At 39.2% G+C, this 11,959-nt stretch overlaps 1 protein-coding gene across 1 annotated transcript; it reads right to left on the bottom strand.

Moving 5' to 3' along the window:
* Positions 1 to 4,140: 4,140 nt before the first annotated feature.
* LOC139645009 (lipoprotein lipase) lies at positions 4,141 to 10,257 on the bottom strand. The gene is made up of 10 exons (XM_071520573.1): positions 10,031 to 10,257; positions 9,464 to 9,639; positions 8,772 to 8,951; positions 8,305 to 8,416; positions 7,909 to 8,142; positions 6,879 to 7,121; positions 6,538 to 6,658; positions 6,141 to 6,314; positions 5,944 to 6,051; positions 4,141 to 5,833 (listed from the first exon to the last, which is right to left on the bottom strand). Exons 1-10 carry the CDS (start codon positions 10,122 to 10,124, stop codon positions 5,719 to 5,721), a joined length of 1,557 nt encoding a protein of 518 aa, XP_071376674.1. The 5' UTR covers positions 10,125 to 10,257; the 3' UTR covers positions 4,141 to 5,718.
* Positions 10,258 to 11,959: the final 1,702 nt, after the last annotated feature.

The following is an 11,959-nucleotide window of genomic DNA, read 5'->3' as shown; positions in this document are numbered from 1 at the left end:
GTAGTAGTAGTAGTAGTAGTAGTAGTAGTGGTGGTGGTGGTTGTAGCAGTAATAGTGGTAGAAATGGTAGTAGTACTAGTGGTGATGGTAGTAGTAGTAGTATCATTATTGTTATTGTTTACCATTATTATTATTAGTAGTAGTAGTAGTAATAGTATTATAAAATGGCACAATAGATTGCACCGTAACTAGATGATGGTCAGTTTATTATCATTATATGACAAATGTACCACAAAGACAGAAAAAAATAGATATTAGTATGCACTGAGAAGTAAAATACATTGTTGCGAATAACTCCAATGAAGTAGAATCTAATCAGCGATGACCAGTAAGGTTTTGAAGTCCATCCACACACCTAATTTAACCTTATAACACCTGTTACAGAGCTGAAGGGGCTTCACTGCACTATTTCTGTTGCCTCATAAACTGACAATGGATATGTTGACACACTTTCATTAACAGCATTCCTCTCCCACCGAAGCTCTGAATATGCCGACTCAGTATTGATGTGTTGCCAACCTTCCTATTTAGCTGAAAAGAGCCTCTCAAATTTCATGGTAAGGTTATAGTGAGATAAGAGGTGGGTGGGTTGTTTGCAACGATTAACCTACCTAGATAAGAAATACTGCTAAACATCAACATATCAAAAAAATATCTGTCTTTGAATACAGCTTGTTCTTATCTATGCAAATCTATTGAAACTGATTTCAAAACAGTGGTCACCCCATCGGTTTGTCAATATTTTTTTGGGCAATTTGCCCAAACAGTAGTACACAGTAGAGAGAGACAGGGGGAGAGAGGGGGATGACATGCGTGAAAGCTCCTGGATCAGATTCAAACCCTGGACATCACAGTTACATGGTATACAGCTTAGAACACTGAGCCACCAGGACGTCCCGTTTGTCAATATATTTATGGTGGTGGTGAAGATGATGATGACGATTCCACAGTCTAAGTCCCTGTCTGCTCATCTGGTTGCTGGATGAATCTGTTTCATACAAAGAGTGCAATCGCACCACTGTGGCAACACGTGAACATTTCTCCACAATCTGTACAAGACACACCAGAGAATATCTCTTGTCCCACTCTGCTTAGCCAGTGATGGCGTGACTGGCGACAGACTTTCGTTTCCCAATGTGACGATCTGCCGTCAACTCGGGTCACTCCTAGCCAACACTGTTTCTTAGTTCAGTGATTCTCAACCCTTTTCATATCAAGCAGCCTTAATTTATCACACACAGATCCCAATTTGATGCGATTTTGTCTCTCTGACTCAAATCTGGGAATATTTTTATTGTTAGATATGATTTTGTCCAGAATTCCATGACTATCTGTATTGTAGGTAGAGAGATAACAGTGAAACTAGGATCAAAACAGTCATTCTTCTACATTGTATAATAGTGTTAACTTCTTGTAAATAAAATAATACTGAAGTTTAACAATTCATCAGTTTGCTGGGGACCCCCTGGAACCCCCTCGAGGACCCCTGGTGGTCCCCGGACCCCACGTTGAGAACCACTGTCTTAGTTGATAGCCAAGTCTATCATTGGGTTAACCATGTGATAATGTTCTGTGCTGTATCAAAGGGGAATATTAGCCAAGTGTGTCCAACTGGTGAGATCCAAGTGCCAAAATGTAACTTGGGCAGGCCAGTGAACAAAATACAGCTGCCTAGGTTATATATATGTTGTAATGGCCTATTCTTATCAAAATAACTCATTTTTGGACTTATTACATGTAAATAAAGTGGATCAAAATAGATCAAATACTATATATTTTACACTTTGCTTTCAAGCCTCATGTCACATTCTGAGAAAAAAGAAGGACAACATTTTATCTTTCACCGTGTTACTGAGGGTGCCCACTGCACAGTGTGGCACCTTTAGTTGTGAGGGTGCAGTTATCGTCCTGGGACAAAGTGATTGGCCGATTAGAGGGGAGTAGGTCATGTTCTCATTTTAGATGCCTGCTCATTCTTTGGCCATGTGCACCCACTGATCCCACCTCTGTGACTATTTCAGATAAGGACAACAGAGTTGCACAATCACTATTTGTGTTGTGCATGGTAGAGCTTCCAAACCATCTGATTTGGAGGCTCTCACTCACTCTCAAGAGTAAAATTATCTACTGTAAAATATACTAATTCCTTATTCTGAACATGCTTGACTTTATTTAATGTCGCCAGACAAAATGGAATAAACCTAACCAGGATAATTTGCCGCTACCACAGCCTAGTGTTGATTTGACCCTCTGCTGCCATTGTTTGCAAGTGAGATTTGACATGTCTTTGAGGTCAGGCTTCAAGTGGACAGTACGGCCGCCACTTTAACAGCAGCTGAATCACAAAGTGTCACACTCCCAGCTGGTGACAGCCTGTGACTGAAGTGAAACTGAACCTGATCCCCAATAAAGCCAGACACTCAAAACAAACATTCATCTTAGCAAAGTCATTACAAATTGTTAGTTTTCAGTCTTGAACTTTTCTTTTCTCAACTGACAATTGAACAAAGTCTGTCAAAGTAATGAGATAATTAGATTTTTCTCTGATACAGTTGAAGTTTCTTGAAACAAGTGACAATAATTTGAAAAATGAAATGGCAACCACCTCCATTAGTCGATTATTTTTCAGTTGATATAAGAAAAATAAGGTTTTAAGAAACAATTCAAGATCAAATTATGCCTAGTTATTGAGGTTTTTTTTTTTGCATTGAGGGTCTCACTGTTTCACAGAGCAGCAACAACTGGCCTTGACATTCAAGGCTTTCACACTTGTGAATGGCTCACGTTTTGGCAGCTTGATACTAGTTTCATTTTGAGCAAGACCTGGAGTGGAGGGAGGGGGGCAATACTTTTGAATTTAACTGAATTTAACTAAGCATCACTCAGACTTGACGGGATATGAAATGGTTTCTGCCAAGTTTCCACCCAAAAAATCCCGGCATTAACTTACATGCCATGTCATGTGATGGATTCCTTTATCCAAAGTACTGTAAATACACATATGGCTCCAGCAGGAATTGAACTCCCAACCCCTGTCATTTTCAGTGCCATGCTCTTGCCATTGAGCTGCTCTGGCCTTGGTGTGTATTCAGTGTATTATGCAAGTACACACACACATCTCTCCTCAGTTAACATGCATAACTAATAGTTCCAGGGTGTCTCATGAACTTTCACCCACTGCCCCAACAGACTACCCCTAACCACTGTCTTTGTGGGAGAATTCACATACAGAAATAGAAATTAGCTTTGATCTCAATACCCAATAAATTGTTTATTGGTTGAATAACGTTATTTGTAGTCTTACAACCCACAGAACTTTATGTTCAGTTCTAGTCAAGGTCCCAAGGTTTACAGAAATACCAAATATGTCATGCTGAATTACATGGAAAGTGTACAAAATGATGCACAAGACATCTAGATTCTTTCCATTTGATGTAATGTGCAGCCATAAATCAATGACATCTTGGGTTTGAATATTTCACTCAAAATAAGCATGCTATGGCTTCAATGAAGTGTTGGAAAGAGCAGATACAGAATATGTATGTGACATTGTTGTACAGTATGGAAAAAAGAAGCTACTTAAGAGGAAATTTAAGGGGAAAATCAGAGTTCAAGGGGTTAAGCCCTTAGATGGTATTAAGGACAACAGCAGTGCTCCTAAACAGGCAGGTAGGCAACATTGTATGTATAAATATTATGGGTGCCATTGGTAGACATATGGGACCCTTATGTGAGTGTGATACTTGTATGATACGCAGACTAATCTAATTCACATTTAATAGAAAATTCAGCTGTAGGTGTGGCCTTTACATGAATGTTTTCTATATTCTGTATGTTCTGATTCAAAATAAATAACCGTGACAGTTAAGAAACTTACTGTCTAATTTGTTTGTGCGTCACAAAAATAGATTTAATTCTAAAATGAGTAAATAGAAAACACCTATGCTTATACAGTGACTGCTGGCATGAAAGTAAAACAGTATGGAATGTGATTTAAATTAGCTACCTGCAATATAGTAAAGCAGCTTTTGGCAAATAGTAGCAAACATCTATTCCTGTAAAACATTTTTTCCAGGCAGATTACTGACACGAAAAGAAAACCTAGTTGACTCAAATTAAAAATATAAGGTATTTATTTGTAGCAAACCCTGACAAAAAGAAAAGAAATACGTAATATAAAAGTTAAACACCACAGGAAACCAAAACATTACAGTACATAGTTATAATTACAGGTGTAACATTTTTGTTGCATCCTGAATTGCATAATGGGAACAAATCAAGTGTAAAAGCAGTTACAATGAATAAATATAATGCAAAGTACATCATTTTCTTAAGCTGCCCGTGCATGTGAAGCCGATTAGTTCAAGCAACATTATAATTATACTTTACAATGAAGTGAATAACTTTTTTTTTTTTTAAATGATGCCATGTAATAAATAATAAAATAATAAAAGGCTATCAATATATACATAACCTACTCTAGTGAGATGAAAACCACTATTCCAAAATGACAAAAAACAATATATTGTACCATAAAAATTATATTTTGTTACTGAAACATGCTTTAGGCTCGCTACTTGAAATACTGCGCTGGTTGATATGTTTTCTTTATTAACATATATATGGTAAAGCATTAGCACTATTGAAAGAGCACTGTAAATACAGTTAATTTTTCTACAATCAAAGAAGAAGAATCATGAAACAAAATCAAGAAATGTAATCTGAAAATATTCATCACAGCCTGAGATAGGGACAAAAATATGCACTAATGAAATTGGTTCCTTGATGGGAATGTTGAATTATATACTGCACTAATGACAACAAAGGAGAACATAGTCCTTGCTCTTTGGCTGAACACCTGACCTGAGATTTACAAACACAGCTCAAACTTTCAAGCAGGTCATGCACAGATATGAAAAAAGTTACACAGTCAGTGTCTGAACTCAGTAACAAGAGACAAGTCACAGGCCATGATGATATTTAAAGACAAATCCACCCTTAGATACTCGTACACTGTTATATAGCATCAATCTGTGATGTTCAGTGCATTCCAGATCTGCCTCCTCTACCTCTACTTCAGTTATTCGTTATTAGTTAGTGATTTCCCAGAATGCCTTTCAACAACCCCTAGAGAAGGGAGTATGAAGTTGTTGCTGTTGGCTATGGGGCTATGGGTTAAATTAATAGCAAAGTGAATAGCAAAGTGGATTTTTCCAGTTGATAAAAAGTGAGAGTCTTGTGGCTGCATTGCATTCTGGTCTGTTGAGGCTACTGTGGGTGGAGAAATTGGTCTCTCTGCCTCTTCTATGATGGATTTCTCCCTGTATGATTGTTGAATGTTGTGCAAAATTGTGAGTCTAGAAAGACGCTCTTGCTCTTTGACCGTGAGGGACTGACACCAAAACCTGATGTTACCTGCTGATGTTTTAGATCGCTGAACATTTTTCTGCTATTAAACTCCATTGTAGCTGTGCTGGAAATATCTCAATGTGATGTCACATCGTCTAACATTTGGCCAGTTATCCACAGGAATAAGAAAAATACATCACCGAACAACAAAATGGATGCAGAAATGCAAGGAACATCGCTAATAGCTGTTTTTTTAACAGTGTTAAAGTTTTTTAAAGTGGATTTTTCTTTAAGTGCTTTTAGAGGAAAAAACAGTCGTGCAAGTGATGCCGTATTACACACATTTTTCAAGAGGAGAGTTACAGGCTCTCAGTGTTTCTCAGCTGATGATGGTGAAGGTAGTGGTGATGATGAAGACTCAGCAATAGCAGCCTCATTCACGCCTTGTTTGAAGAAGCTTCCATGAACCTTGAGCCTGTGCAACCTGTAGAGGAAACAACAAATGATTAGTAGAGGCAGAATGCTGACTGGTCTAAATCCTACACTCATTCAGTTCCACTTGATTCGCTGTAAAAGGCCCAAACCCTTTCTCACCTCCCAAGCCGCCGACTGTTTTGATCCTCTTTGGACTTCACAAACGTCACAGCATCACCTCCCTGAACCAGGTGGGCAAATTCTGAGCCTTTAGCTGTGAAAATGACCCTACAGAAAAAAAAAGATCACTTATTGACTTGCACACAGATTAATTCAGTTTTCAAACCCTGTATTGGATCCTCCAAAGTGAAACTCACTTGGTTTGTGTCTCCCCGGCTTTGATACGCAACCTGCGGATCGTGAAATCGTTCTCATTGAAAAAAGAGAAGAAGGAGTCGCTTTCCCACAGCATTTTCACCATCAGCAGCTCCCCAATGTCTACATCAGTGGTGAGCAGGAAGGACACTGTGGTGTTGGTGTTTAGGTCGGACCTGAGGGTGCAGACGCAATGGGACACAAGAACATGTCAATTGTCATGGAGATTAGTAGATAAACTATTCCAACAGTATAAGTATATTCAATAAATCCATATCCTATCCATCTTATTCCACTTTTCTATAATTATAAGTAAAATAAAGTGTAAACAGAATATACAGTGACACAGATTGATAAATACATAGTATGTTTTCATGAAGAGTTTGTGGAGCTTCTTACAGAGTTAGAGGGATTTCTTCTTTCTCCCCATGAGTTCCATAGAGGGACACGAGGATAGGCTGGTGAGTGAGGATGAGGGTCTTCTGGCTGAAGAAATGGGCCTTAATCTGGTAGTGAAAAACTGAAGAAACACAGTGATCTCTTAATAAGACACATCTCTCAAATCATGGTCCAATGTGCTGCTGGACACTCGCTTTACCTCCTCAAATACTAACAAATAGTCTAACTGTCTATTGTCCAAATGCCCTGTATGTTCTCTTGTCACTGTCTCTCTTCTCTCTTTATTGTACTTAGTGGATAAAATTATCTTTGTTATAAAATGAACAAAGTCAAAAACACACCTTTGAAAGGCATCTTCTCTCCAGTCTTGAGATACATCTTGGCATTTCTTGCGGTGCGGACCTTGTTAACGCCGTAGCCCATGTTGTTGCAGCGGTTCTTGCGGCAGTTCAGACACTGGCCTCTGTTGAAGGCGTCTTTAGAGCTGCAGCGGTACGCCATGCTTTGCTGCTGACGGTTCACCAGCGAATCGATGAACAGATGCACAGAGCGCTCGTGGGCGCACTTCACAATCTGATCCACATCTGTAAAGGAGGACACACACAGTCAACTGGGGGCTGAACAGTGGTTGGTCAGTCCTAGATGTTTAGTTTGTAAAAGTTTAAATAAGGCAAACGGGCAGAGAAACATAATCAATGTTTGATGATTGGAAGCAATGATTGTATGACAAAGAGGTTGAAACAACCGTAGAAAGAGATACTGCTTTGTTACAGGCACTTATTTTGTTGTACTGGGAACTGAGAGCCAATATGTTTCATTTGTCACTATGCACATTTTGGTCATGATGTCTTATTCCAGAGTCTCCGAAGTAAAATATGAAATGGTTGTACACTGTTACACTGTGTAAGATTTTGCTGCCAACTATTAGAGCTTGTATTAAAATGAATCCTCATTTTAAAAGGTGCTACATGTACTATCAACAAATCAGCCAAAGAGAAAACCTGTGGCAAAAGACTTTGTGACAGAAAGCAACAGGGTTTTGGGGAATGTGATCTTAATTTTGAGGAACACTAGCACTAACAATACCACTGGTGTGAGATAGAGGCTACCAATCATCTCCACCATAGTCTCATTTGTTTACAGTATTTATACCAATGGATCACAATTAATTTGACAATGAAATATTGATGTTTAAAAAGGCAACATGTAGCACCTTTAAGTGATGTATTTATGTGATTGATAATTTGTTACAATTATCAAAAAGGCAAACACTTATGAGCGTGTATCCTTTTGGAACACAATAAATCATTAGTAGACTTTATCTCTGCATTGTTTGTAGTTACTTATGTTAAGCGAACACAAATGACATACTGTTGATGCCGAACGCAGCAATCATCTTCATGGCATACTGAAAAGTACAGCCGGGCTGTTCATTGCCTCCGTTGGGGTAGATATCCACATGGCCCACAGGTCTTTGAATGCCGATGCTGAAGTCTGGGCTTCCTTTGGTGTTAGTGTGAAGAACATCCACAAAGTTTGCATCATCAGGCGACAGGCGGCGAAGCTCGTTGGCGTACTCAAAGTGAGGTCCAGCTGGATCCAAGCCTGGAGACGTAAGAGAGGGATAAGAACCTCAGGGCTTAAAGAGATTTTACGACTACGATTAAGACTAGTGCTGTGAAAAATGCAATAACAACCCGTGGTGCTGCTAATCTCTTTGTCATGCTACGTTCCCATGTTTCCTTATGTAATAGAGAGAGGTCACACCTGTTATCCTGTTGACTTTGTTGTTGGTGAGTTTGCCTGCAACCCCTGCCACATGGGCGCCCAGACTGTACCCCAGCAGGTGAAGCTTGGACAGATCATATTTCAGTTCGACCTACAGGCAATAATCACAGTCAGAATCACTTTCAGTAAAACACATGTACTGATTTTGTCTTGGCAACCCTTGGGAAAACACATTTTGTACATTGACACACAGTATAGGACAAGAGGATCTCACATACAATGCAACAGGACAGTACAAGACTTAGATAGACACTTAACTTTGTAAATTACTCAACATATATACGTTCAATATCTTTCACATTCCATATCACTGCATGCTGTATGGTTGCTGCAGTCGAGGGAAGTGTAAAGCATGTCCAGGTATGTATTGGTCCATGCATTGTGTATGCATATCCAATCTGTAGCATTGTCTTTATGTCATTACATCTTCATTCACAGACTCTCACCTCCAACCAGTTTATGAGCTTTGCCACATCTTGGCCGGCCAGTTTGGTGTTCTCAGCTGAGTTGGGATAGTGATGTTGGGCCCGGTCCAGCCAGTCCACCACTATAACGTTGGCGTTAGGCTCCCTCTCAAACAGAGCGGCAACAAGCTTATGAACCCAGCTCTCAAAAAACCCTGCCACCTGGAACCAGACAGGATCACATGATGGGGTGTGATAGGAACTATAGTGACTGTAACTATGGAAAGGACTCCACCTTGGTAATAATAATAATAATTATTATTATTATCATTATTATTATCATTCTTATCATTATTTTCAAAATTCAATTACAAAACACTTTAAAAAGGATACAAAAACATAGAATCAACAGCAAAAAACAGATTAAAACTAAAAATAATATTACATAAAACATAAACATAACATAAAAGCAAGTACATAAAGTTAGTTTTAAGAAATGATTTAAAAGATGATATAGTCTTTCCAAAGTCTAAGAGTCCTGATAGCAACCATCCAACTGGTACACATGTATTTAATCTATCAAATATAATCATCAGCATCATTATCATCATCATCATCATTATAATAACTGCTCACTGAAAGTTTTTCTATTCATTTTTTCAACGAAGATAAAATGTAGATATATTTTCAAAGTGTAATTCCTGAGACTGAATGGAAGCAGCTTGCAGGCTTACCGCCCAGCCATGGATGAGAGCAAAAGTCTTCTGTGTGGTGTTGAATCCGCACTGCGAGACCGTCTCGTGCCTCCCAGGCACCAGGAGACACAGATCCTCCTCCGGCTCCTCCGCACTGCGCACCGAGAACTTTGTTTCAATGTCACTGTAGTCCGCAATCCAGTCTGTAGTGTTGCCTATAGGTGAGGAGAAACCAGTGAGGTAGTGACTGCTCTATATAGCCCTAAAAGATATGATATGGAAAAAAAATGTCTTGTATCTGAATTGGCAAAAACAACACAGGATTTGAATGGAAAATTGCCTGTATCAAACTTTGCAATTTTACACAGGAGGCTTATTGCCGATTTGAAAGCATATTAACATAGTCCAGTGCAATTTATGCAAAGTGAGTTAACTTTATTTCTGAAACTAGCTGAAACCGGCACGGTGCAATTTCCCCGCCATCAGTTACAACGTTACAATCAATAGGCGACAAAATGATAATAATATAGATAAAGATACATTTTGAATAGGATGCTGTGCAATTTATTTTAATGAATCAATATGTGACCGACACATGAAACTTACTGGGAGAAGAGGCTTCGGTGGTGTTAGAGAGCGGCTCACATGATTTTATAATTGCAATCCCAATTAATAAGCAGGTAATCGCCTTTCCCGGCATAGCCTAGCACAATAGCTTGAAGTGATTTAGAGAATTTCCAGGTGAGGAAGAAAACTGTTGATCGCACCAATCCAACGGAAATAAATTACCACAAGAATGAGATACCGTATATTTTTGGTAATACTATCCAGACGCTGATGATGAATGAATGACTTGAATGTCTCTAATCTGTCAATTCTTAACTTTATAGTAATCGTGACACCGCGTGCGACTGTAAACCCTTTGCGATTGGTCTAAAATTTTGAACGGGGCGTGGCCAACCTTCCCTCGCTGGGACAATGTCAAAATATCACATGTTGTTAAACTGTAGTCTACTCCAGTCCTGCACCTGTTGACCTGAGCTGTGTTATTGAAAATGTAAAATGTGTATTGTTTGATGTTAAACAATATCACCAATACAAGTAGCCTAACTAACAAGTAACTTTTTATGTTTGCAGATGCAGATAATTTGATGTCCTGCCAATGCGTGTTCCTGACATAGAATTTGATGTGTACATAATTGGCAACCAACTTCAGTTTGTTCCAAGTGAGGTTTGCTGTCATGAGGCTCCAGACTGCTCAATCAATCTTGCAGCTTTCCTTTTTGGAAAGGACATTTTGAATGCAAGACAGCTTGTTGCACAATCTCAGCACGTTTCCTCACACTTATTGCACTCTGTCTAGGAATGCCAGTCAGAAGTTGAGCATACAGTGGTTGTGTTGATGCAATGGGGAAGGTCCCCAGAATGGTTAGGCATATTGAGTTTATGCCAAGTTTCTTGGAACTTACATCATCACCAAATTTCCATTTAAGGGTTGACCTTGATGCCATTTTCTATGCTTTAAATGAACCAATGAAGCAATAGATCCTGCAGCCTCCCACAGTACATCAGTGACGCAAGGCCCATAAATCAGAAGTGGCCTCCATGCCGTCATGTTTCTGATCTTTGATGTAGCACACTGCTAACAGTGCGATGCATAAACAGGCAGGTGCAGAGGAGCGGGTACGAAAACATAAGTCATGTCTCTTCAAGGGGTTAAACCCTTAGCAACAGGTTTATCTTGTTTTCACTACATTAGGACAGAATACCTTTACGAAGGACACTGCCTCCATTGAGTCACATAAATTACAAAGGAAAGGATGTGTTGTTTTGCATTGAGGGTCTAATGGCTGGTGGTGCTGGGTAGGTTAGGCTACGGAGAATAGGCTGATATGTCTTGCTATAATCTGTTTTTGTGTGTCTTGCTCTTCCTGAAGTTTGTCCCATATCATTCTGTTCTATGGTTGATTGTTGATCAGTTAGATTTAGCTAGGCTCATTCTCTGTACAGTCCTTTGAGACATGCTTGTGATAAAGGCCTATATAAATAAACAAACCTGAACTTGAACTTTTGAACATGAATAACAACACATGTTGACATAACATAATGTTGTAATTAGCATATCTTGTGTTGAAAAGTAACACAAACGTGCGATACATCAAAACAATTCTTTTTTCACAGTGACAAAAACATGGAGGCAAAACACGAGTCTGATGCTGAGGAGAGTCCTGGCATTCTACAGCTGACTGACACAAGGTGACCATCATTCAGGTTATTAGCAGAAGACACTGCAACATGTCTCTTTACTCTCTGTACCAGGATTTCTTAAGAAACAGTGTGCGTGTGCGTGTGAGTGTGTGGTAAATTGGTGGTTCCTTGTTCCATCCTCAAATAATGTGAAGCAGCCAGTGTAGGTCCCTCCATAGCTAATGGATTTCAATGCTGGCTTTGCATTTCATGGTCATGCACACTCATGCACTTCCAAAATACAAACAGAACCGCAAATGCCTCCAAGGTTTCTAAATCCTGTTAACT

Source organism: Centroberyx affinis, unplaced genomic scaffold, assembly GCF_046629955.1.
Source record: "Centroberyx affinis isolate AG114_WGS23_722 - 3 ecotype Tasmania unplaced genomic scaffold, CSIRO-AGI_Caff_v1 ptg000810l_1, whole genome shotgun sequence".
In the NCBI taxonomy this organism is placed as follows: Eukaryota; Metazoa; Chordata; class Actinopteri; order Beryciformes; family Berycidae; genus Centroberyx; species Centroberyx affinis.
Note: the sequence above shows the minus strand (reverse complement) of the source record. Positions and strands in the feature narration are given on the sequence as shown.

Excerpts from the sequence above, each read along its gene's own strand:
- LOC139645009 (XM_071520573.1), bottom strand. The coding sequence starts at position 10,124 with ATGCCGGGAAAGGCGATTACCTGCTTATTAATTGGGATTGCAATTATA. Across the intron at positions 9,640-10,030 it reads CACCGAAGCCTCTTCTCCCA|GCAACACTACAGACTGGATT; the intron begins GTAAGTTTCATG and ends CCTCACCTATAG. Across the intron at positions 6,052-6,140 it reads GCCGGGGAGACACAAACCAA|GGTCATTTTCACAGCTAAAG; the intron begins GTGAGTTTCACT and ends TTTTTTCTGTAG.